We start from the raw sequence: 26,863 nt of genomic DNA, 5'->3' as shown, positions 1-26,863 counted from the left end.
ATTAATAAAAATGTCAATAGCAGCTCAAACGTAAGTAAAAATCAACTTCATATTTCGTCAAACTCGTCCCAAATAAATACAAATGACATTAGAACTACCTATAAATATTTACAAACTGACACAGGTCCTTTTGAAGTAATAATTGAAAATAAAAGTGATTTACGTTTAAATGCGATTAGGGTTGGTGATATAATACTAAAAAATTGGCTGGAACTGGATAATAAAATAAAAAGAATTGATTTGGCAGGAAAACATCGAGTAAAAGTAGTTTTTGGAGAGTCAAAATGGGCCAATTTTTTAGTAGATCAAAATAAATCAAAAAGGTTTACTGAAAATAAACTTGAGGCTTATGTACCTAAATTTATGATTCATCGTCAGGGTATTTTAAGGGATATTGATAGACATTTCAGATGAGGAGTTAAAAAATAAAATTAAAGCCTATGACTACCACTGTAAATTTACAGTAGTAGAAGTCAAAAGATTAAAAAGGAAAATTGTTGAGAATAATACTACGGTATATGTTCCAAATAAAAGTATTATTGTGACTTTTAGGGCACAAAGTTTACCTAAGTATGTAGTTATTAATAAGGTATTAATTCCGGTCGAACTATTTGTACAGAAAGTAATTTTGTGTTTCAATTGCCATCGTTACGGGCACGTGGGTGGACAGTGTCGTGGTAAGTCTAGATGTTTCAAATGTCACGGTGAACATTTATCCTCCAAATGCACGGAAAACCCAAACAATAAATGTCTTCAGTGCAACGGAGATCATTTAACTACAAATTTTCAGCTGTGTCCTGAATATCTGAGGCAAAAAACTATTAAAGATATTATGTCTCAAAAAAATTTAACATACAATGACGCAATTAAATTAATCCCCAATAGAACATATGCAAATGCAACTACTAGTGAAAATAAAACATTAAATCCTCAATTTCCCATAGAATTAGCGTCTCAAAAAGCTTTTCCACTCCTTCCCAGTCAAGCTGCTCTTCCATATTCTTCAGGTTTTTCGCAGTCTAGCCCCATAGATTCCCATAAATACACTATCTATAGAAATCCAACGAAAAGGGCCAGGCCTCAAACACCTGATCCTTGTATTAATGAAGCAATCAAAATAACTAAACCAATTGAAATCGCTAGGTTACAAGGGGGTATTTTGAGTCAAGAATCTTACCGAGAGAATATTATTAAAACGAATGAAATGTCAGAAACAGAAACGATAACATTAGTATTTGAATTAGTTATAGATATATTAAAGTCTTTAAATAGGGATAATATTTTAAATGTTCAACAGTTTGAAGTGGTTAATATTATTAAGGACAGACTCAATAAACAGGGATTAAGCTCGCAGACATGAACAAAACCTTTTCTATTACACAATGGAACTGCCGGTCGGCAGTTTCAAATAAATGTAATTTGGAGTATTTACTTCATGAATATAAAATCAATATAGGTCTTCTTTCGGAGACTTGGTTTAAACCAAATATTTATTATAATTTCGTAGGTTATAATTGTTCACGTTTAGATAGAGAAGATGGAAAAACTGGTGTAGTAATTTTAATTAAGGATGACATTAGTTTTACCTCAATAGATTTACCTCAAATGGAAAAGATTATGGCTAGGTGTGTGTGTGTTCGGATTGGTCAATTTAAGGAAGTTTATCTTGTTTCAGTTTACATAAAACCTTTGAGTAGAGTTACACTGACACAATTTCTTAATTTTTTTAATAGCATACCAAAACCATGTATAATTGGTGGGGATTTTAATTCGCATCATTTGGCTTTTGGATCAGATCTAGAAGATTTTGAAGGAAGAAACCTGTTAGAAGCAATAAACTCATTAAATCTAGTATTTTTAAATACAGGGGAACCAACCCTTGTTACTAGACCAGGCCAAAGAAAAAGTGCTATTGATATTACTATATGCTCTCAAAATATCAGTCAATTATTCCAGTGGGAGGTACTTCAAGATCCCCATGGCTCTAACCATTTGCCAATACTCATGAAATGTCAACTTAGAGGAACGCCACCACCAACAAAAAGTCATAAAATATGGAAAATTAACAAGGCAGACTGGAGAAAATTTAGCACTTTGTTATATGACAAATCATTGAATGTTATTGACGATAGTTATGACAAATTATTAGAAGATATGAACGAAGCAGCTACCGTAGCTATACCAAAAAAGAGTACAAATAAACGAAATACTTGGGAAAAATGCAAACCATGGTGGAATAATGACTGCCAAGATGCAGTAACGAAACGCAAGCAGTTATTTAGTAAATATAAAGAGAATCCAAATTTGGATAATCTTAATAAGTATCAAAATCAAGATGCGATCGTTAAAAGAATTACAAATGAAGCAAAAAGAGCTAGTTGGAAATCGTATTGTGAAAGTTTGAACAAAAATACTCCAATGAAAGATGTTTGGGCTAAATTAAACAGATTCAAAAACAGGAAACAAGCAAATAGACATCAAATAGAGTGGGGAGACTGGACAGAATATTTTCATAGTAAAATCTGTCCGAATTGGGTTAACGAAAAACCAAGAGAGTTCAAAAATAATTATACAAATGATCACATGCTAAATAAACCTTTCACAATGAACGAATTACAACAAGCTTGTAAGAAAAGAAATAATACGTCTCCCGGAATAGACAACATCCATTACCCAATGATTGCTGAGATTCCATTTATAACTAAGCAGCGCTTATTAGGCATTTATAACAGTATATATACAAACAAGTCGAACATACCAGACGATTGGAAAAAATATTTAATAGTACCTATTCTTAAACCTAATAAACCTAGAGATTCTGCAGACTCCTACAGACCTATTGCATTGGGGTCTTGTATAATGAAAACGTACGAACGACTTATTAAAAACAGGTTAGAACACTGGCTGGAGAAAAATCAATTATTATCAGCAGTTCAATATGCATTCAGAAGAGGACGTTCAACTCAAGAAGTTACAACATCATTTGTTACTGATGTACAATTAGCATTTACTCGTAACAACTCAATATCCTGCCTATTTTTAGACATTAAGGGAGCATATGATATAGTTAATCTAGACATATTGACAGATAAATTATACGCCATAGGAATTCCAGAAGGGGTTATTGCGAACTTAATGAAGTTATACCGTGATAGAAAAGTGTATTTAAATATAAATGGAGTGATAGGTACGCCCAAATCAACATCAATTGGATTGCCTCAAGGAAGTATTTTAAGTCCATTATTGTTTATTCTGTACACTGCTGATGTTACTAGTTCTATTACCGAAGAAACTAGAATACTTCAGTACGTAGACGACTTTTGCATTTATACGGAAAAGAAGTCGATCGAAGCTTCAATCAATGCATTAGAAAACGCCACAGAAAGAATTGCCGAATGGTCACAAAGAAATGGATTCAGCATCTCTCAAGATAAATCAGTCATGTGTTCATTTACGAGAAGACGTTATCAACCACCAAACCAAATTAATATAGGACCTTTCACATTCCCATATAAAACATCTGTTAAATACCTTGGCATAATTTTAAATCAAAAGCTCTCTTGGAAAGAACATATTCATCATTTGTCAAAAAAATGTGAAAACGCAATAAATGTACTAAGAGCTTTTAGCCACACAAAGTGGGGAGCCGATCCAAATATATCACTAATCTTCTATAGAGCACTAATACGTTCAGTGATTGACTATGGTTGTATTTTATATGGAAATGCAAATTTAACTCAATTGGAGATATTGGAAAAAATAAAAAATAAGTGTTTACGACTTTGTCTTGGATGTATACAAAGCACACCAACACATATTTTAGAAATTGAAGCAGCAGAGCCTCCTTTGCATCTTAGACGGCAATTTTTGTGTGATGTTTTTATGTCAAAACTCCTAGCACAGAAAAGATCTGAGAAAATACAAAACCTCAATTCAAAAATAGATAGTCCCTTCTGGCGACGTAAAATTCATCCCAAAGTAATAAGCAGTTATCAGCTATTAATCCAATTTAATAGCGAGGTTTACAGAAATGACATCCTTCCCTTTTATAATTGTGATTATAACCTATTAGAACTACAAATTCCTTATTATTATCTTAATATTGAACCACATGTTAATCAATTTAACATAAATACGTTTGTTGAGAAAACAATTCTGAAAAGATGGCCGGAGTCCGATTGTATTTATACAGATGGATCCAAATTCGCTGAGTCAACTGGATGCGCCTTTTACCATTCAAATGAAAATCTATCCAAAAAATTTCAACTTTCAAATCAAATGTCTAGTTATACTGCTGAGCTCATCGCAATTCTTCAAGCTTTGAGGTATATTAATATCCATCACAAGAATAAGTTTGTTATATTAACAGATAGCAAAAGTTCGGTAGACACAATAGTACAAACTAAATTATCAAGCACTTCATCAGTAGTAATTATAAAAATTTTAGAAACAATCCAGTTACTTACGAATACAGGTAAACAAATTTCTTTGGTTTGGATTAAGGCTCATTATGGAATTAACGGAAATGAAATAGTGGATAGACTTGCCAAGGATGCTACTACAACAGGGGAAACGATAGAAGAACCATTAATGCCAGTCACTGATCTACGACAATGGTTTAAGAAAAAACAAATGGAGCAATGGCAACTGGAATATGATATCTCTCTTAAAGGTGTACGATTTCATGATATCCAACCAAAAATTTATAGAAAACCATGGTTTAACGACATTACAAATCGGCACTTCATTAAAACCTTAAATAGAGCAAGGAACAAACATGGTTTATATCCAGTTCACAAAAATAAACTAGGGTTGGCCACTTCTCAAAACTGCACATGCGGGGAGTTGGGTACTTTAGAGCATGTGAATTTCGATTGCGCAAACTTCCAGATGCTGAATCAACAGTTATATAAGAATCTACAAACAGTAGGAGTTACTCTCCCCACCAATTTAAATTCCATTTTATGTACACGAAATATAAATTTGTATAAAATTGTTTATAACCACTTAAAAAATATGAAAATTGATATTTAAAAAAAAATATATATATATATATATATATATATATATATATATATATATATATAAAAAATTAAAAAAAAATATATATAAAAAAAACAAAAAAAAAGAAAAAAAAATAATAAAAAAAATAAATAAATATTAAAAAACAATAAAAAAAACAAAATAAAAAAAAACAAAAAAATCACAAAGAAGGCCTAAACCTCCGCGAGGATGAATCGGGTTTAGGTCTTAGCGCGAAAGAAAAAAAAAAGAAAAAAAAATTAATATCAATTAGTGGTTTAGTATAAGTATTTAGTAATAGTGTTTTATTAGTATGTATTTTTAATGTAATGTATGTAATATATGTTTGTGATTATTAAAATATAATGTATATCAGTTAAAATTAGGAAATTGTGTCTATGAAAATAAAAAAAAAATTGAGCTGGCCAATTGGTTCAAACCAAGGTCATAAATCTAAACACACACACACAACGATATACATAATATGGCGGAAAGTGCGAAATATAACGTCGAAAAGTTGAACGGCAAGAACTATCAGTCGTGGAGTTATTTAGTGAAAATGTTACTCATCAATGCTGATCTATGGGAATTAGTTTCGAACGAGTTACCATTAGAAGCAGACCGAAGCAGTTCTTGGAAAAAACAAAATGATAAGGCTTTGTCAACTATAGCCTTACTTGTTGACGTTAATCAATTAGTGCATATCCGAAATAAGGAATTCGCGCGCGATACGTGGGTAGCGCTAAGGGAGTATCATCAGAAATCAAGTTTGTTTAGTATGGTGTTTTTGTTAAAGCAAATCTGTAGGCTATCGCTAGAGGAGAATGGTGATATGGAAGAACACATTAGTTTATTCCTAGAATCGTTGAATAAACTGGCCGCCTTAGGGGAGGAAATTAAGGACAGGTTCTCAGCAGGAATTTTGCTGGGAAGTTTTCCAGACTCATACAGTTTTTTGATTACAGCGCTGGAAAGTAGGCCATCGAGTGAAATTACTCTAGAATTTGTCACGAGTAAATTAATAGATGAGTACTACAGGAGACGTCAGGGAGCTTTGGGAAGAAATCAGGAGGAGTCGGTGATGAAATCACTATACGAGGGTAACAAAAATAATGGTACTGCAAGGGCAGAAGCAAGGCAGTGTTATTTTTGTAACCGGAAGGGCCATTTTAAACGAGATTGCTTTAAGTACAAAGTGTTTAAAAAGGAAAAGGCCAATAAAGTCACTGAAGGTACTGATGATGCATGTTTTATGGTCAATTATAGCTCAAGGGACGGAAAAAGGGATTCTGCTTCGTGGTATGTGGAGTCAGGAGCTTCAAGCCACATGGTTAATTACAAAGGATTCTATACCCAATTTGGCGGTAGCAGAAATGGCGTTGTAAGTTTGGCGGAGAAAGGACAATACTCAGAGGTTCAGGGTATAGGAACAGGACTTATTGAGTGCGTGACTGGATCGGGAGTGGAAAATTTAAAAATCGACAACGTGCTGTATGTGCCGGGATTAGACTCAAATCTGCTTTCGGTGAAAAAGCTAACAAGTGCGGGACATAATGTGCAGTTCGATAAAAACGAGTGTAAAATCGTTTTACACGGAAAAGTCGTCGCGAGTGCGGTGCCTTCGCCGGACTTATACAAACTTTCAACTGTTGACCATGGATTGAGTGCTTTGGAGCACTCCAGCAACTGCCAACATACATGGCATAGACGGTTTGGACAAAGGGACATGGATGCAGTCAAACATTTAATGGAAAAGAAAATGGCAGTCGGGATTGATATGACAGACTGTAGGATTAGGGAAACTTGTGAATGCTGTATGAAAGGTAAAATTTTACGTAAGAGTTTTCCAAAATTTTCTCATAGCAATACATTTAATATTCTTGACTTATTACATTCGGATATTTGCGGGCCCATAAAGACTGTTACTCCAGGGGGTAAACGTTATATTTTTACTTTAATTGATGATTTTTCTAGATATACAACTATATATTTATTAAATCATAAAAATGAAGTGGTAAAATGTATAAAAGAGTTTATAGAATTTGCGAGTAATCAGTTAGGTAGGGTTCCAAAAGTAATTAGGTCGGATAGGGGTGGCGAGTACGTAAATAATAATTTAAGGAAATTTTTAAAGGATAAAGGTATAAAAATTCAATATACAGCAGGGTCCTCTCCAGAACAAAACGGGGTTGCAGAGAGAAAGAATCGATCTCTAGTTGAAATGGCTAGGTGCATGTTAATCGATGCGGGTTTAGCAAAGAAATTTTGGGGGGAAGCGATAGTGACAGCAAATTATTTGCAAAATCGATTACCTACTAAGTCGAAAGAAAAAACGGCCTATGAATTGTGGCATAAAGTAACACCGAATGTGTCGAATTTGCAAATATTTGGGTCTACGGTTTATAGCCACATTCCCAAAGAAAAAATGAAGGATAAATTGGATCCAAAAGGTGAGTCACTGATATTTGTAGGTTACTCTGATGAATCAAAAGCATATAGATTGTTAAATGTAGATACAGAACGTATTACAATTAGCCGTAGTGTGGTGTTTTCCAAGAGAAATATATGCGTCGAGAAAAAGGAGGCAAAAAGTGAGGAAATATCCATTGGGTCCATGATGGAACGGAAGAAAATAGAGCCAAACGACGTAGAAGACAGAGAGGTTGCAAATTTTGAAAACACGGAGGAAATAGAAAATTCTACGGACACATCGAACATGTATGAGAGCTTAAGTTGGGAAGAATCCCATGACGATGGCGGTGATTGTAACTATCAATTAGATACAGATGTCGATATAGAGAATTCAGGTGATCGTAGATCTAGCAGAATAAATAAAGGTGTTACACCTGAGCGCTACATAGCAAAGTTGACAGAATTCCAAGAAGAAGAACCAAGCAACTTTAAAGAGGCGCTTGCAAGAAGTGATAGTAAAAAGTGGAAGCAAGCTATGCAAGAGGAAATCACGTCATTAAGGAAAATTTTTTGTAAAAGCAATATTGATACATATTTATATATCGAGGTAATAAATAATGAAAGGGTTTACGTACTTATATACGTGGATGACATTTTAATAGCAGCAAAGGATACACAGGTAATAATTGATATATTTGACGAGAAACTAAAATGTAATTTTTATATAAGGAGTTTGGGATTATTACAAGATAATTTAGGTATGAAGATTGACATGTGCGATAAAGGGATATGTAGTTTAAATCAGGCCAGTTATATTGACAAATTGCTGAACAAGTTTATGATGAAAGATGGAAAAGAGTTCAATATACCGCTGGATGTTGGATACTATAAGCCTAGCAGAGAAAAGCCGGTGAAAAACAGTGAAATATATCAACAACTGATTGGTGGTTTATTATATATTGCGGTAAATACTAGACCGGATATATTGGCAAGCGTCACCATACTAAGCCAACAGAATAAAAATCCAAATGAAGTAGATTGGAACGAAGCAAAGAGGGTGTTAAGATATTTAAAGAAAAGTAAATATAAAAAGCTTATTTTAGGACAAGAAGGAACATATAGTGCATTATACGGCTATGCAGACGCTGACTGGGCAGAAGACAAGGGGAACAGAAAATCAAATAGCGGGTATATATTTTTATTACGGGGTTCGCCTATAAATTGGGGATGTAGAAAACAGAATTGCGTGTCTCTATCATCAACTGAAGCAGAGTACATAGCATTGGCTGAAGGAAGCAATTTGGTTAAAACAGGTTATAAAGGAATTTGTGGGTTTAGAGCCGGAATTAGTTATATAGAAAAAGGGGTTGTTAACTTTGGGTATTGTCCTACCGAGGATATGATAGCCGATATGTTGACTAAGCCGCTGAATAGGGTTAAGTTAGAGTACTTAAGTAGTAAAGGGGGTCTGTTTGACTAATTCAAAAATAATTTTAGTTGCGAGGGGATGTTGGAATTCAACTTTATTATTTTTGTTAAGTGTTAGAATACACATGTGGGGTCTTTCTTCATGGGTGAGCCAATTCTTAGAACCTTTTAGGTCGAACACTCTTACATAAAATTGCATAAAAGTATCGTGTTACAAGACATATGGATGTGAGAGCGATGTTAGTAGTTTTGTGTGATATTTTTACTTTAGTCTGGAAGTATACGTTGTATAAGACACATCTTAATTTCTCTGTTTGTATATTGTTATAATACGGTTCGGTTATAAAATAAATAGTTTCGTTTACGTTTATTTTTACCTTTTATTATCTGCTATTTCTAATACGAATAACTAGTTATCGTGAAGTTTATCCGGCAGATTACATGTAAATCTGTCAAATAATTGTGTAATGGTCGGCAGTTGCTCCTGAGAGCAAAGTTTGTGTCTTTGTTGAATTTGTCCCATGCCAACTCAAAATTGCCAGTAAACTAAAAAAGAAGTAGAAGAATAAGATTGTGTAGTAGTCGGCAGTTGCCCTTGAGAGAGTAAAGTTTAATGTCGTTGGAAAAAAAAAAGTTCAGTTTTTGTATTTGTCCCATGCCAACTCAAAATTTCTCCTAAATCAAAGAAGAAAAAGAACATTGTGTATTGAGAGACAGTTGCCCCCTTAGACAAGGAAAGAGAGGTTGCAGCGTGAAATTTTTTTTATCTTGTCATGTTTGTCCCACACCAACCAAAATTTCTAGTTAACTAAAGAAGAAGAAGAAAAAGATGAAGAAGAAGAAGAAACAAATTGTACAATGTACTAACTCCAAATTGTAAGTGAATAAGGGATTTTTCCCTTGTTCCGAGACGATGAGCTGGCCAAATACCCAAGTAGGTGGAGGCCAATAAACTGAAGAAGAAGAAGAAGAACCTCCCGATAACTATAGTTTATTTTTTAACTAAGAGGAGTAAACTAAAAAGACAGATTCACACCCAAGAAAGTCACTAGAAAAATAACCAAATACATCTTCTTTTTTGGTTGATCATGTCGGCCTTCAACGGTAATCCATAAATATTATATTATATTAATACGTTGCTAAAGAGTTCTAAAAACAACTGCTTTTTATATAAAAGCAGACTAGAAATCTGCAGAAACATGGACTATGCATTTGGAAACTGGAATGTGAGGACGCTAAATAGACCAGGAGCTCAAACCGCACTTCTGCAAGAACTAAAAAGATATAAGATCATGAGCACTGCTCTTCAGGAGACAAGATGGCTGGGGAAAGGTGTCAGGGACACTAAAACGCACACAATTCTATATAGTGGGAAGGAACAAGGAAGCAAAGAATGTGGAGTCGCATTTGTGGTGGATAATGATTTTAAGTCAAAAATCATCGACTTTCAGGCAGTCAGTGAAAGGATATGTAAGTTGAGAATTCGCACCCACTTCTTCAACCTAACAATAATAAACATTCACTGTCCAACAGAAGATCAAGAGCAACATACAAAGGAAAGCTTTTACCAACAGCTGGAGATAGTATATGATAATGCGCCAAAAAATGACATCAAGATTATAATGGGTGATATGAATGCTAAAATAGGCAAGGAACCGCAGTTCTATGGCACAATAGGAAAATACTCTCTGCACAATGAAACAAGCGAGAATGGGGAGTTTTTGATAAATTTTGCCACCAGTAAAAACTTGGTTATAAGTTCCACATGCTTCCCACATAAAGGCATACACAAAATGACATGGATTTCACCAGATGGAACCACAACCAATCAAATTGACCATGTGCTGATAGACAAAAGGGCAGCCAGTAGTATCTCCGATGTGAGAACACGACGAGGAGCATGCTGTGGATCAGACCATATTTTAGTACAAACCAAATTTAGATGCAGAGTTAACAGCAAAAGAAACGAAAGACAACAAAGAACAAACAAACTGGACCTGGAAAAACTGAAGATTCAGGAATGTAAAGAGAAGTTCGAACAAGAAGTCGCAAATGAGTTAAGGACGCTAGAACTGCACTCCATAGAGGGCAAATGGACTAATATCAAAACAGCACTACTGACAGCAGCAGCGTCCACCCTGGGAAACAAGAAAAAGGAGAGAAGAGCAGCATGGTTTGATGACGAGTGCAGACAAGCAATCGAGGAAAGAAATGAAGCACACAAAATGTACATAACAAGAAGAACACGGGAAAGACGAACATTATTTGAAGTCTCAAGACGGAAAGCAGACAAGACATGTAGAAATAAAAAGAGAGCCTATGAAAATGGACAAATAGAAAAAATGGAAGAACATTTCAAAAACAACGAAATTAGAGGGGCTTACGAATACCTAAAAAAGATAAAAAGTGGGTATAAACCTCAAACAAGTCTATGTAAAGATGAAAGTGGGCAAATAATCAGTGACCAACAGAAAGTCACAGACACCTGGAAGCATTATTTTCAGACACTACTTGGAACTCAAGTAGACATGGAAGATGAAATGGGTATGATCTACGTAGAAGAGAATGGAGTAGAAGCTCCAACCATAGAGGAAGTTTTCGAAGCCATTAAGGCCCAGAAAAACAATAAAGCTCCGGGAGTTGATGAAATACCAGCAGAATTATATAAGGTAGGTGGCGACCACCTAGCAAGTCACATCCACGCGCTCATCAGAGACGTATGGCAAGAAGAGAAAATACCCGACGACTGGAAGAAAAGTATAGTATGCCCGATCTATAAAAAAGGAGACAAACTCCAGTGCAAAAACTACCGTGGAATCTCTCTACTATGTACAGCATATAAAGTCCTCACGTATATTATAAACCAGCGGCTCCAACCACTAGCAGAAAATATTATTGGAGAGTATCAGACGGGCTTCCGACGGGGAAGATCGACATTGGATCAAATATTCACAGTAAAACAGATCTTGAGCAAAGCATGGGAACACGATATTGATGTTCACAACGTGTTTGTAGACTTCAAACAGGCATACGACTCAGTCAAAAGAAACAAACTATACTATATATTGGCTGAATTGGCAATACCACACAAGTTAATAAGACTCATTAAAGCCACAATGGATGAAACTCAGGCATGTGTACGAATACAAAACCACCGGACAGACTTTTTTAACATTTCGCAGGGACTAAAACAGGGAGATGGGCTGGCCCCAACATTGTTTAACCTGGCACTGGAGTATGCGGTTAGGCAAATGCAAACTGGACGAGGAAATCTACTGACCAACCGAACGGTTCAACTGGCCGCTTATGCTGATGATATTAATATTATGAGTAGAACATCAACAGGAGCACAGGAAACATATGCAGAGTTAAAAACACAAACAAAAATGCTAGGTCTGGAAATTAACACAGAAAAAACAAAAATAATGACTCAGACGAGAAGAAATATAGTCCCAGAAAACATTATACATGAAGATGACATTGAAACGGTTGAAACGTTTACATACCTGGGAGTAGAAATATATGCCGACGGATCAGAAGATGGAGAAATAAGGAAGAGAATAACGCAGGCAAACAGAGCTTATTTTGCCCTCTCCCATATATTTCGGTCAAAAAGTGTCCACCGAAATACAAAGATGAGAATCTGTAAAACCTTAATTCGACCAATAACATGCTATGGCAGTGAAGTCTGGGTGCTGAAAGAAACATCCAAAAACAAACTCGACACATTCGAAAGGAAAGTACTTAGGAGAATACTAGGACCTGTGAGGGAAAACGGAATCTTCAGAAGTCGATACAACAACGAGCTTTATCAACTTTATAAGGAAACGCCCCTGTCAGACTTCATTAGATTACAAAGATTGCAATGGGCCGGACATGTGATAAGAATGGGAGAGGATAGGCTACCAAAACGAGCACTGAATGCTAGAATGCAAGGAAAGAGACCGGTTGGGAAGCCACGAAAGCGCTGGGAAGACACATTAAACAGCGACGCACAAGCCCTTTTAGGAGTCCGTGTATGGAGAAGAGCAGCCACAGACAGGCAAGGGTGGAGGCAAAAAATAAAGGAGGCCAAGGCTCAATTTGGGCTGTAGTGCCGTAGAAGAAGAAGAAGAAGAAGACTAGAAATCTAAAAATTAAAGGAATAACGCAGAAAACACAAAAAATCGCCGATATAACTTAATTAACCTATGAAATGCCAAGAGTGTCAAAATTTGATAAATGTCATAAGTGTCAAAATTTTATAACAGTGGAGTGAAGAATGAACTTGCCTGCGATTGGATCAATTACAAATAAGCATTACAGCGCGGTAAATTAGAATCACTCCTCTTGGTTTAAAAACAAACCATAGATATATATAATATATAAGCAGTGGGGTTCCTACGGTCTTCTCCGCATCCCACATTTCGCTCGCCATCGTTTTCTATCCACCCACTCGTTATCTTCTATTGCTCTGTCTGCCATAGACTGTTCTATGCCTTTCTTCCATGTTTCTGCAGGCCTTCCTCTTCTTCTTCTATTCATGGGTGTGTAATTTAATGCTCTTTTTGGTCATCTTTACTCTGACATCCTCATAACATGACCATACCATAGCAATTTCTTTGTTTCTATATGGTCAACCGTGGAATATACACTCTTTGTCCGTCGTCTAATTTCCTCATTTGGTACATGTTCTAATCTAGATACCCTGCATGCTCTACGTAAGTAATCCATTTCCGCTACTTCTATATTTTTTCTTTCCTTTCCTGTGAGTTGCCAACACTCTGCTCTATAAGTTATAATAGGTTCCAAAATTGTTCCGTAGATTGTTAATTTTGTGTTCAGCTTCACCTTGTTAGACCATTTAAAAGACGAGTTGCTTTCCTTCCTTGCTGTATCCTATGATGTATGTATCTTTTTGTAGTTCCTTCTTCTGATATTATGCTTCCTAAATATCTATATTCCTTACATTTTCTTACACTTCTTAACTCTAATTCCGGATCTTCGGATTCCTCTCCTATTCTCAAATATTCCGTTTTCTCCATGTTCATACATAGGCCCCATTTTTCATATTCGATCTGTAACTTTCTTATCATATAATCCATATCATGTTCATCGTTGGCAAGAATTACTTGGTCATCAGCAAAAAACAAAGTTGTTAAGCAGTTTTCTTCAATCATTATTCCCATCCCAGGAACTGTTTTCCTCCATTGCTCCAGACCTTTCTGGATGTATATTTTAAAGAGTGTTGGCGATAAGCAGCACCCTTGCCTTAAACCATTTGTAACAGGGAATGGTTTCGACAAAAATTTTCCCTGTTTAATGCAGCTTTTCGGGTTTTGATACATATTTTGAATTGCTCGCACATATGCTTCACTTATGCCTGTCGTGGTCAAAATTTCAAAGAGTTTTTTTAAAGGCACCGTGTCGTAGGCTTTTTCCAGATCAATAAATGTTAGGTGAGTAGACAGATTCCTTACTCTTCTTTTCTCTATGACTTGTTGCATCACGAATATGTTATCTGCGCGAGATCTACCGGCACGAAAACCACTATGTTCTTCCATGTCCTGAATTTCTAATTCCACCCTTTTCTTTAATACTCGGCCATACAACCTCCCCATTGTACTGGTTATACTTATACCTCTGTAGTTTTTGCACAACGTTTTGTCTCCTTTTTTTGTAAATCAAGCTAATGTATGCACAATTCCAATTTTCTGGTATTTTTTCTCCCTGCAACATGCATTTGTTGAAGAGTTCCGTCATTATTTCGTGCAGTATGTGGTCCATATTTTATCAATTCGATGGGTATATTTCCAGGCCCTGGTGCTTTCCCATTTTTTGATTCTAATACGGCTTCTTTTATTTCATTTGTAGTTATTTTTCTAACTTGTTCATTTACATTCGTCTGCATGTATATTTCATTTACCTCAAATTCGGGATAAGATAACTAGTTATTCGGAGGTGAAAAGACCGGGCCTAAGTGTATCAGGATAAATCTTTTTTCAGATTATAACACCATCTATCTACAGTGAAATGACAAAAACATTATTTTCTAACAAGGTTAAAACATGTTATTTAAACTCACATTTACCGCCAAATATGTTTGATATACTTATTAGAGAGAAATGGTCAAATTTTCAGTACATATTTACCGATGGGTCAAAAGACGCAAATGGAACGGGCTGTGCAGTGTTCCACACAAATAAAAATTACCATTATCAGTATAGCTTAATCATTGAATGCTCAATATACACAGCAGAAATGATAGCAGTAATGTTTGCTCTTCAGTATGTATTACTGAATCCCACTAACAATTAACAATTATGTTATATTTACTGACAGTAAAACCGTAGTGGGCAGATTTAGTAGCATTCAAACAGTCAAACACATAAACCACATTGAATTGAATATTCTTAAAAATCTCTTTGAAACTATACAATTAAGAGTAAATGTAACAATTGCTTGGATTAAGGTTCATTCGGGAATAAATGGCAATGAAATAGTTGACAAATTTGCTAAATCAGCTTATATAATCGGAAAAAAAATAAACAAAAATTTAATTCCAGCTTCAAATATTGATACTTTTAGCAGACAAAAACTTTACTCCTAATTGTACTTGTGGCAAAATCGGAGATCTAACACATGTCATATTAGAATGTCATTTACAGATAAATAACATAAACGACCTTTATAAGAAATTAAAAAATTTAAAATGTTGTTTCCCAATAAACCTTAATACTTTAATATTTATAAATGACATGGAAATTCTTCATCTCATTTATAAACATGTTAAATTATGTAAACACAAGTTGTAAACTAGGCATAATTTGTTAATTTGGTTTGAAAAAAATAAAAAGAAAAAAAATAATATATAAAAAAAGAACATATAACAAAATAATAATAACAAAAAAAAAGAATAAAAAAAGTGATTACCACAAATTAAAATATATAATAAAAAAATATAATATACGAGTAATAATATGTTGTATCAAAAAAAAAATAATATTGTAGTACCTACTTACGTTATGAAATAAGAAATTTATGACTATGAATCTGCAATCAATCACAAACAAGTCTGGCTAATTGGCTCTGCCAAAGCCATTTTTCAAGAAAAAAAAAGACACCATCTATCTCCAATTCGAAAAAAATGTCTCGAATAAAAGTTACTTATTTTTACGTAAAGAATCCAAATCAGCAATAAAAAACGGGGATTCCTATTTAAGATTTTAAAAGTTACCCCCCCATCACACCTCCAAGGGATGGAGTGGGTGGTCGTGTTTGGTATCATTCGATAGACTTTAAAAAAATATTAAACATGTATTTTTCAGTTTTTCGATCGGATGTTTATTTCGCGAAATATTCGACCGTCCCGCTAATTTTGGGACACCCTGTATAATAATATATACTATATAAATAATACAACTGATGATGCGCAGTAAAAGATCGCAGTAGACGGAATTCAATATCTAACTCGTTCGTATAGGGCTTTTCATCAATTGTCATTTGTTTCGAGCGTCTATCATATGTTGTATAATCTGTGTATATTAATATACACGGATTATACGACATATGACAGAAGCTCGAAACAAATGACTGTGAATGATGAGCCCTATACACTCCAGTACATATTATATTGTCTCGCGCTCGTACCTACACGAGACTTTCAATCCATCCGGCAAGGTGAAAAAACTATTAAAACTGTCCGGCTACTGAGATATTATTTTTTCCACCCACCTCTACCGAAAGTATACTTTTCCGGACCTAATTGTAGAGAGCAAAGTTTTTTTCCTCCCTAGGGAGGAAAAGTAAAAGTGACGTCATGGTATTTCATTCATGAAATAAAACTTATTGACGCCCTGTACAATATCTATTTTCTATTACGTAAGTATCTATACATGTTAACGTTTATTTATAAAACACCCTGTATCTTGTAGAATGGTAAAAAAACAGTAAATTGTTATTTTGATTTAACAATGTCTACATTAATAATTTGACTTATATTTGACAGTTGACTTATATTGTACCTACTTGTTAGTTTTAGTTCTAATAAATTTTGTTGGCTAGTTACATAAATAAATTAAGTAAAAATGAAAAAATGACTTTTTATTTGAGGAGGGTGGAAAAACTATGTATAACATGGGAGTAAAGTGCCTTTTCCTCCCTTGAATGATTACTGCCCTCTGCTACGCGTCGGGCAGTAAACTTCATTCTCGGGAGGAAAAGTAGCACTTTCCTCCCTTGTTATACAAATAGCTATTTAATAGTAGTTCAAGTAACATGTAACATTACATAAAATTCTGCTTTTATACTGTAAGGAAAGTAATATATTTTATAAACCTTTGCTACCTTTTACCTGCTCAAGTAACCACGATCCAAAGTTCGTACTGGCTGATCGTTTTTACCTGTGTTTGGGGATATTCACAGAGAAAATTTCAGCTTTTATTAAATATGGAATGCCTAGCGGACACGGGCTCTTGCTCTAATATACCCACTCCCGGAGTGTCCCATCCCGTTTTTAAGCTAGTTTAACTGAATTGTTAGATATATCATTAATATTCTATTGGAATCCTCAAGTTTGCTTGTATCAATTTTCATTTATTAAAATGTGTAGCCATTAGTTAATAAACTATGTGAAAATTATCATTGCCAACAGAAAACAGGTTGTACAAATAGGGAATAGCTATTTGTATAACAAGGGAGGAAAGTGCTACTTTTCCTCCCGAGAATGAAGTTTCTATTCAAGGGAGGAAATAGCACTTTACTCCCATGTTATACATATGGTTTTTCCACCTTCCTCAAATAATAAGTCATTTTTTCATTTTTACTTAATTTAATTATGTAAATAACCAACAAAATTTATTAGAACTAAAACTAACAAGTAGGTACAATATAACTGTCAACTATAAGTCAAATTATTAATGTAAACATCGTTAAATCAAAATAACAATTTACTGTTTTTTACCATTCTGCAAAATACAGGATGTTTTATAAATAAACGTTAAAATGTATAGATACTTACGTAATATAAAATAGATATTGTACAGGACGTCAATAAGTTATATTTCATGAATGAAATACCATGACGTCACTTTTACTTTTCCTCCCTAGGGAGGAAAAGTACAACTTTGCTCCCTACAATCAGGTCCGGAAAGGTATACTTTCGGTAGAGGTAGGTGGAAAATAGTAGATACCGTTTCTTTCCTTGTATTTTGTATTGCACTATTACTCTGGGCTAATTAGCAAAATACAAGAAAAAGTTATTTACCAGCAATTTTATTATGATCTATATATCTTATAAATCTTATGATTCTATATATTAATAATATAGGTATGCAAAGTCCGCAGATAGTGTGCTACTTTTTTTGTAAACAAAATGACGCCCGAAAATCGTGTTTTTTTCAATTATGGCTCTATAACTCCAAAGATTTTAACTTTACACCAAAAAAACCCAAATAAAAATTCACCGTAATTAAATTGTGCATAGAGGCATGTTTTTCCCGATTTACTTCAACATAAATTTTCCTCGGAAAATGCGGGTTTTTCCAACACAATATTTAATTTTCAACTAAAATTTTAGGTAAGTAATTATTTATTAATAATTAAATAGCTTGGTGATATAAAAGCTCTTTTGGTATAGATTATATTGCCAGGAGTCGATGGAAATTGAATAAATATTTTAGCAACAATTAAATTGTTGATTAAAAATGTACGGTCGCTATAATAATAATGCATAAGAATCTATAATTTTTGTATAAAAAGGCACTATACCTATCAAATGTACTTTACTGAATTGAAATTGGACCATTTAAGCGGCCTCGGGAATATTTTAAAATTATAAACAATTTTTTGGTTTATAAACAAATAGAATATCTCGGCAACTATTAAATTAAATTATGAAAACGGTATTGGAAAGAACGCGGCAGGACGCTTCTTTTAAAAGAAAAAACGTTTAATTGTGATGAGTGGTTCCTGAGATACAACCGGTCACAGTTGAGCTGCATGTACGGCGAAGATATAAACAATAGGATGGTAATTTTTGAACTACCATCTTTTTATTTTGGTCCTCTTTCTCCATACAAATTTTCATATCTTTAAAAGACTCATAACATATATTATAATAATAAATGAAATAAAAGTAAATTGTTAATTAACAATTTTATTGTTGTTAAACTGTTCATTCAATTTCCATCGGCATCGGCATCTGGAAATATAATCTATACCAAAAGGGCTTTTATACCACCAAGTTATTTAATTATTGGTAATTAATTACTTACCTAAAATTTTAGTTGAAAATTAAAGATTTTGTTGGAAAAACCCGCATTTTCAGAGGAAAATTTTTGTTTTTGGTGTAAACTTAAAATCGTTTGGAGTTATAGAGCAAAAATTAAAAAAAAAACACGATTTTCGGGCGCTAATTTGTTTATAAAAAAGTAGCACACTATCTGCGGACTTCGCATACCTACCTATATTATTAATATATAGAATCATAAGATTCGATTCCAGCAATAAAAGTGCTGGTAAATAACTTTTCCCAAAAATGGCCTATTCTCCAACAATCTGTGCACGCCAAATAGAATTCTATTTTGCTGACGTCACAAAATAGAATTTCATAATGGGAGAATCGACGGTTGCTAGGCAACGTGACGTCACTAAAATAGAATTCTATTTAGCGTGCTTCCACAGCAGACTATATTGTAATATTTAAGTAGCTATTGCGTTGTTTTTATTAACAAAATCGACCAAAATTTGAACTGTTTTCAGCTTCAAATACGAACGATCGTGATTGATAGCATATATTTATAGATCTTTGGTTACTTTGATATGTTTGTATGTTAACCATGAGTTTTAACAACAGTTATTAGGTAATACTATTTATAGGCGCAATAGTGTCACTTTCAAGAACTTTGTAATGGTTCTTAACTAATATATGCCGATTAAGACAATGTTTCCTTTTAAACTGCTTATTGCATACTTCACACTCAAAAGGCTTTTCATCGGTGTGAATAGTTACATGACGTTTTAAGCTGCTTTTGTCCGAAAATTGCTTGGAACAGACCTCGCAGTGAAATAGCTTTTCAGCAGTGTGAATAAGCATGTGTCGGTCATAAGTAAACTGCAACGAAAACGATTTACAGCAAATATTACAGAAAAATGGCAATTCCCCAGTGTGGGTTAGCACATGAGATTTTAAGTATGACTTATTTGTGTATTGTTTAAAACAAATATCACACTGAAACGTGATTTTACTTATATAATCATGTGAGTGTTCATCCAATTGTTGCTTCGTTGTGAACTGTTTCTCACAAATTTCACATTGGAAGGGTTTTTGGTGAGTACCCATGATATTTTAAATAAGTTTTATCTGAGAACTGTTTCGAGCAAATGTCACATTGGAATGGTCTCTCGCCAGTATGAGTACGCATATGAGTCTTTAACTAGCTTTTTCGAGTAAATTTTTGAGAGCAGATTTCACATTGGAACAGTTTTTCACCTGTGTGACTGCACATATGAGCCTCTAGACTTCTGTTATCTGTAAATTGTTTAGAGCAAACTTCACACTGAAATGGTTTTTCATCACTATGAATAGTCATGTGGCGAGTAAATCCTTGTTTATCTGCAAACTTTTTAGAACAAATTTCACACTGAAAATTTTTTTCTCCAGTGTGACTAACCATGTGGCGTTTCAAAGACCTTTTAAACATAAACTGTTGTGAACAAACTCCACAAATAAACGGCGTTTCACCAGTATGAAGTCTAGAATGCTGCTTCAAGTTACAATTATCACTAAATTGCTTTAGGCAAACCTCACACTGGAAAGGTTTCTCTCCAGTATGATTGCGCATATGAATTTTCAATGAGTTTTCCACTTTAAATGTTTGCTTACAAATTTCACAGTGAAATAGTTCGGAAATAGTGTGGATAACTTCATGACGTAGTAAACTTCTTTTATCCGAAAACCGTTTTTTGCAAGTCTCACATTCGTATGGTTTTTCGCCAGAATGTGTAGCCATATGTGGTTTTAATGAGGTTTCGTGTTTGAATATTTGCTGGCAAATCTCACATTGGTGCGGTTTTTCGTCGGAATGAGTGCGTAAGTGGGCTTTTAAGGAGCTATCGTGCTTGAAGCTTTGTGGACAAACTCTACAATGAAATGGCTTCTTGTCGGTATGAATACGTGCATGCAACGTTAAGCTTCTTTTATCCAAAAACTGTTTTGGGCAAATTGCACAATGAAACGGTTTTTCACCAGTATGATTAACCATATGACGGTGGTAGTTCCTCTGATCTGGAAACTGCATCAAGCAAACGTCACAAGTATATTGTTTTTTATCGTTATCACAAATAAATTCTACTGACTTTGATAGGAAATTATTGCTCACTCCTTTTTTTTCTTTTTTTAATGCCTAAAATTAAAAAGGTGTAACAGATTTTGATAAGATTACTACACTCACCGACACGGAAAACGGAGCACTTGCATTTTTAAAATAAAAACTTAAATTTTAATTCTCTTTAAACTTTTATTATTATACTAACGTTACCACAAACGAAACAAAGTGTATTAAGTAATTTCTAATAAAAATTTAACTTTTGAACAAAGATCTGTTTCAGTAAATAACAATTTAAAAATTAAGGAAAAAAAAAACTTAAGTAAATGTTGTAACAAAATGATGCTCAATTAATGAAAACTTAAATCTTGTGTCCGGAAAAACTGATTTTAATAATGAATGTTTCCTCCACGTGCTCGAATTATTGCCTGAATTCTCCTTGACATGCCTAAAATCAAATGAGAAATGTCCTGTCGAGGAATAAGTTCCCATTCCTGTAAAAGGGCTTCTTGTAAGTGATTTAAGGTTAAAGGGATAAGAACACGACTTCATATCCTTCGCCTTCGCCCAAGCATGTCCCAAACATGTTCGATTGGGTTTGCGTCTGGACTCAATGCTGGCCAATTCATTACAAGAATGTTTACTTCATTTAAGGGGGTATTAGTACGCTATGGTCAAAATAGGTGGCAAATTTTTAAACTAACGTTTAACAGTTCTTTGAATAGATGGCAGCACGTACATATATTTTATTATTAAATTTAGTTCTCTGAACGACACCGCATTGATGCCATGTATTGCAACTTAAGCTCGGCACATCTCGATCTTAATCGTACTTTGTATTTACAGACGACAGCTGTTAATCTTTTCTTTACCTGCCTAGGGTAAATTCTCATTAATAGATACTAAACGTTAATTCATTTGGAAATAGTTTATTATTTAATATTGTATTAGACGGCAATTCGTAATTCTTTACCTGCTCAAAAGGATTTATTTCAAACTAAAGAAATTTGCAACTATTTGAAATACAAGTAAGTGCCTATCTAAATGACCAAAAAAGAATTATGCTAATTCTCAGAATGAAGATCGAGTATAAAATTAGTATTTTTAATAAATGTAAAATACGTAAGTCAATTGAAAAACAGAGTCACTACAATAACTTTTTTCATATTGAATGTTTTTTCAACAGGGGAAGTTTTTTCCTCGGAAAATTTCACATTTTCATTTCATTTCTCATTTCAACATTCGAGGCAGAATAATAATTAGCCTAATGAACCACTTACTTAAAACATTTTTAAAAGTAATATACAGCAGAATATATAAAAAATGCGAAGAACAAGTATCACGGACAAAGATTTGATTCCGCAATGCCTTGCCCTTAGGCACCCGAGAGGCTCTATTGACTGTCCAAGTGCTTATGCAGAGGTGCAGATATGTCAACTGTGACGTACCTATATATTTGTTTTATCGACTACAAAAAGGCATTTGATAGAGTACAACATGATAAGCTCATACTCATAAATTATCTTGGAGGAAACTGAATTAGATGGTAGATCTAAACAACATTAGATATGCCGACGACGCAGTAGTTTTTGCAGATAGCCTAGATGATTTGCAAATAATAATGTCGCGCATATAAGATATAAGCAGTGAACATGAACTTAATTTCAATACGAAAAAAAGAAAGTAATGGTAGTCAGTAAGAGCGAAATATATTACATACACGGCTTTTGGTTAACCAACAACCAATTGACAGAGTGGACATGCAGCTACACATACCTTTATACCTACATAAACAGTCAATGGGACCACTCTAGTGAAATAAAACAACGCATAGGAAAAGCGAGATCAGCGTTCATAATGATGTCTCGTTTCAGAAATCTCGTTTACCACTTGGTAACAAAATTTCTATTATCAGATCCTATGTATTTTCTAGATTATTATACGGAGCAGAAGCTTGGACTCTTTCCGAAGCGTCTTTAAGAAAACTCAAGGCATTCGAGATGTGGTATTACAGTCACATTTTAAGAATTTCGTGGATGGGTCGTGTGCCTAATGTTGAGGTCTTACGTAGAATGGGCAATGGGCAAGAAATGCGAGATTATTAACACACAATATTATCAAAGAGCGCAAAGTAGAATATCTTGGCCATGTTATGAGGAATGAACAGAGATTGCCGCTACTCATTCTTCAGGGCAAGGTATTGGGAAGAGAGGACCAGGGAGAAGAAGAATATATTGGCTTCATATCTGAGAAACTGGTTCAATACATTGACAGACTATTCCGAATAGCAGCAAGCAAAGTTAGGATAGCCATGCTGATCGCCAACATCCGAAACGAATAAGCACAGTGAGACGAAGAAGAATATCTCATTTTAAATTATTCTTCTTCTTTTTCATGTGCCTCGTCCGTTGCGGACATTGGCACGTTAGTCCAAACCATTGGCGTAAGTTTTGAAGCCATGAGTGTCTTCTGGGTCCACGTTTGCTCTCTATTTTATTCTGTATTGTCAGTGGCAGTATACGATATTTGTCATGTCTCATAATTTGATCGATGTATTCAGGTTTCCGTTTCTTAAGTGTGAAAGAGATTTCTTATTTTTGTTTTCCCCTCGGCGCAATACCTCTACGTTGGTAGTGTGAGTCGTCCAGGATATTTTGAGGATAGGTCGGTACACCCTTATTTCGAATTCCTCTAGATTTTGTATTAATGTTTCCGTTATTGTCCAGGCCTCTGCTCCATACAGCAAGACCGGAAAGATATCATTTTAGCAGCCGTATGTATTTTTAGTGGGATAGATATGTCGAATTTGATGAATATATTTCTCATGTTGTTAAATGTTGCTCTGGCCTTTTCTATTCTAGATCGTATTTCGGTTGTTTGATCCCATTTCGAGTTGACGACTGTTCCAAGGTATACATATGAGTGTAATGTGTAGTGTTTGTGTTGGGTAAATGTCTTGTTACTTAGCAAAGTCGAAGTAATTGTTTTTGCAAAGAAACGCTAATTGTCTCCGAACGTCTGCGGTCCCTCCGGTGAGTATGGATCCCACAAGCAGAGCAACTATTTTCATTTATTAATTTTTAATAAATGAAAAATTCTCCACCAAGGTGATTCGAACTTACGACCTTTAGGTCCAAAGGTAGGCGTTTTTACCACTGAGCCACAGAGGGGTTACAATCATAATTAAAACTCAAACAAAGTCCAAAATGTTTACTGGCAGGGGGAGGGGGCACTTTTCTAAAAAAAACACGTGATTCGTATTTGCATGGTTACAAAACTCGTTTTCAATGTTTTGCAGATTTTTTTAACATTCGGCAAACGCGCATCTGTCGCCATTTAATACATCACTGCTGTCATCTACTAAATGACACGTGAACTCAGTTTCTCACCTATTAAGTGATAGCCGAACTAATTTATCACTAGAACAATGCCAACTTGTTACGGTTGTATCAACAAAATCCCTAGATTGCAGCTTTTAAGTATAATTTTCATCTTTAGGTACAGTTAATTTAAAAATTATGGCAGTATGAATAATGAACGTTTGCTTAAAATAAAGCTTATTGCATAGTTAATCATTTATGGTAGTTATTTTGTACCGAAGTTCAAAAATTATTACATAAATCCAATTTTTAGGGCAGGGTACCAAGTAAGTTATGACATGGGTTCCTTTAAGTAGTTATAAAAAAATTACTGCTTTCTTTGGAAATTTTAACTAGATACTATTAAACTAGAAAGTTTACAGTTCATGTACATACCCACAAGTTGAAAATTGGTTTTGAAATAGTGACGGTAACTGTACCTAAAAATTATATAAATTTTAACATTGTGTCATACCACCTTAAAAACTGTTGAGTGATTCTCGCACTGTGAGGCTTGGCATTATCATGTCATTTCCAACAAAATCAGTATAAGGCACAACAAAATCTTTTAAGGAGAATTTCATCAATGTACCTGGCAGCTGTTACGGAGCCCTTCGGAACAATGTACAATTCTGTACGTGGCTTTAGAGAAATTCCAGCCCACACCATAATTGAGCCCCCTTGATAGTCTACCCTAGGACTGAAGGTACATTCTGAAAAACGCTCATGTGGTCTTGGCCATACTCTCTCACGGGCATCTTAAGACCGCAAGGTAAACCTGGACTGGTCGGTAAATAAAACGTGCTTCCAGTTATTTACAGTTGTTCCGTCCCTCCACATATTTTTTCTTTTAAATATATAATTAGTAATTAATATCCTAAGTTTTTATTTTTATTCATTTTTTATTTTGTTTAACCATGTGTGTGTATGTTTCGTACCAATACGGTGCTGTAGGCGCCACCCCCAAGCTCATAGCTACTTAAGAAATAGCTTGGCTTGTCATGCATATACGCACATTCTTCAGATATGTATAAGCTTTCAGTATGAAACGACACAGTGTTATATAGTTTTTAGACCAAACAAGTGCCAAAACCGCCACCCAGCCTTAGTCGACTAAGAGAAGAAGAAGAAGACATCATACAAGGTACTGTACATACATAACACACAATTTAATTGATTAAGTTTGCCTTTAACCCTTTTTTCAAATTTTCATATAAAACTAGCACCTGTCTTATTTAATGTCTTATTTCTAATTGTTATGCTGGCCACTCACTTACGGATAACGAAGAGGCCTGGCGCCTGACAAGCCCTTAACCGAAGGTCAAAACTACCACCCACACGCAGTTGTCATTCAGACCTTGGCGCGATCGCTTCACAAAACTGCAAGTGTGTGACATCTGGACTGCAGATCGTTAACTTAACTGGCATCGATCGGCAAATCGGATTTTTTAAAGAGAAAATGGCAAACAAGAACGCAAAGAATCCTGAGTTTTTACGTCAATTTATTGATATTTATCAATCACATCCTTGCCTATGGAAGGTTAAAGATAAATGTTACGCGAATCGGGATTTAAGAGAGAAAGGTAAAAACCTTAATGTTGCAGTTAGTCTCTCTTCCGCACTAATGGCACTTCGCATTCTAGTGTTTTGTTTCTTTATTAAAGGTGTCACTAGTTTTAATAGCTTTTTAAAACATGTTTCATCCATTTTTAAATATCTTTTATAATCGTCCATACAGGAAAGTTTTAATTCTGCCATAAATACCATGTGAGATAAAGATAACCTGTTTCTTTTCATGAGCCAATCTTTAAGCCAGTACGCTCTTTTCTTTTTCTTCCGGCTTTCTAGCACAATTATTAACGCACACGCTTTTTTTTCGTGCGAGGGACATGCTTTCTCGTCGATAATTGCACTGTGTGTGGCAAGAGTTACGATTCCCTACAGATCTTTACCTGAAGAAAAAGGTCGTCAGATAACGAACTGATTCTAGTGTGTGTCGGTTTTCGATAACGGCCTTCAGTCTTGGCCTGCATGCCATATCCTCTTCGTTATCCGTAAGTGAGTGGCCAGCATTAGAATCTATATAAGTACAACAGTAAAATGAGCATAGTTTCTGGCAAACTGAAGCCGCGCAACTGGATGGCACCTAAGAAGTTGTAACGGCGACAGTTCGTAACGGCGATACTTTGTAACGGCGACAGTTCGTAACCATACAAATTCGTAACGGACAATTCGTAACGGACAATTCGTAACATCAAAATTGAATTATTCTGTTTATTTAGATTAGCATGGAAACTAACTGTTATTACAGTTATAATTGAAATTATATTAATCAAG

The 26,863-nt window shown here is 34.6% G+C and overlaps 1 protein-coding gene across 4 annotated transcripts in view; it reads right to left on the bottom strand.

The window, feature by feature from the left end:
- LOC126882104 (zinc finger protein 239-like) overlaps positions 1-26,863 on the bottom strand; it is a 103,270-nt gene that overhangs the window by 10,164 nt on the left and 66,243 nt on the right. The window contains exon 3 of one of the 4 annotated variants that reach the window (XM_050646955.1): positions 19,653-21,245. The exons of the other annotated variants lie outside the window; for them this stretch is intronic. Within the exon in view, the coding sequence (XP_050502912.1) occupies positions 20,277-21,140 (864 nt within the window). The 5' untranslated portion in view covers positions 21,141-21,245 and the 3' untranslated portion in view covers positions 19,653-20,276. Of the gene's footprint in view, positions 1-19,652; positions 21,246-26,863 lie in introns of those variants that run through there. 4 annotated transcript variants of the gene reach the window in all.

Source organism: Diabrotica virgifera, chromosome 3 (genome assembly GCF_917563875.1).
Source record: "Diabrotica virgifera virgifera chromosome 3, PGI_DIABVI_V3a".
Lineage (NCBI taxonomy): Eukaryota > Metazoa > Arthropoda > Insecta > Coleoptera > Chrysomelidae > Diabrotica > Diabrotica virgifera.
The sequence above is the reverse complement of the archived record's forward strand: the minus strand, read 5'-3'. Positions and strand labels throughout refer to the sequence as shown.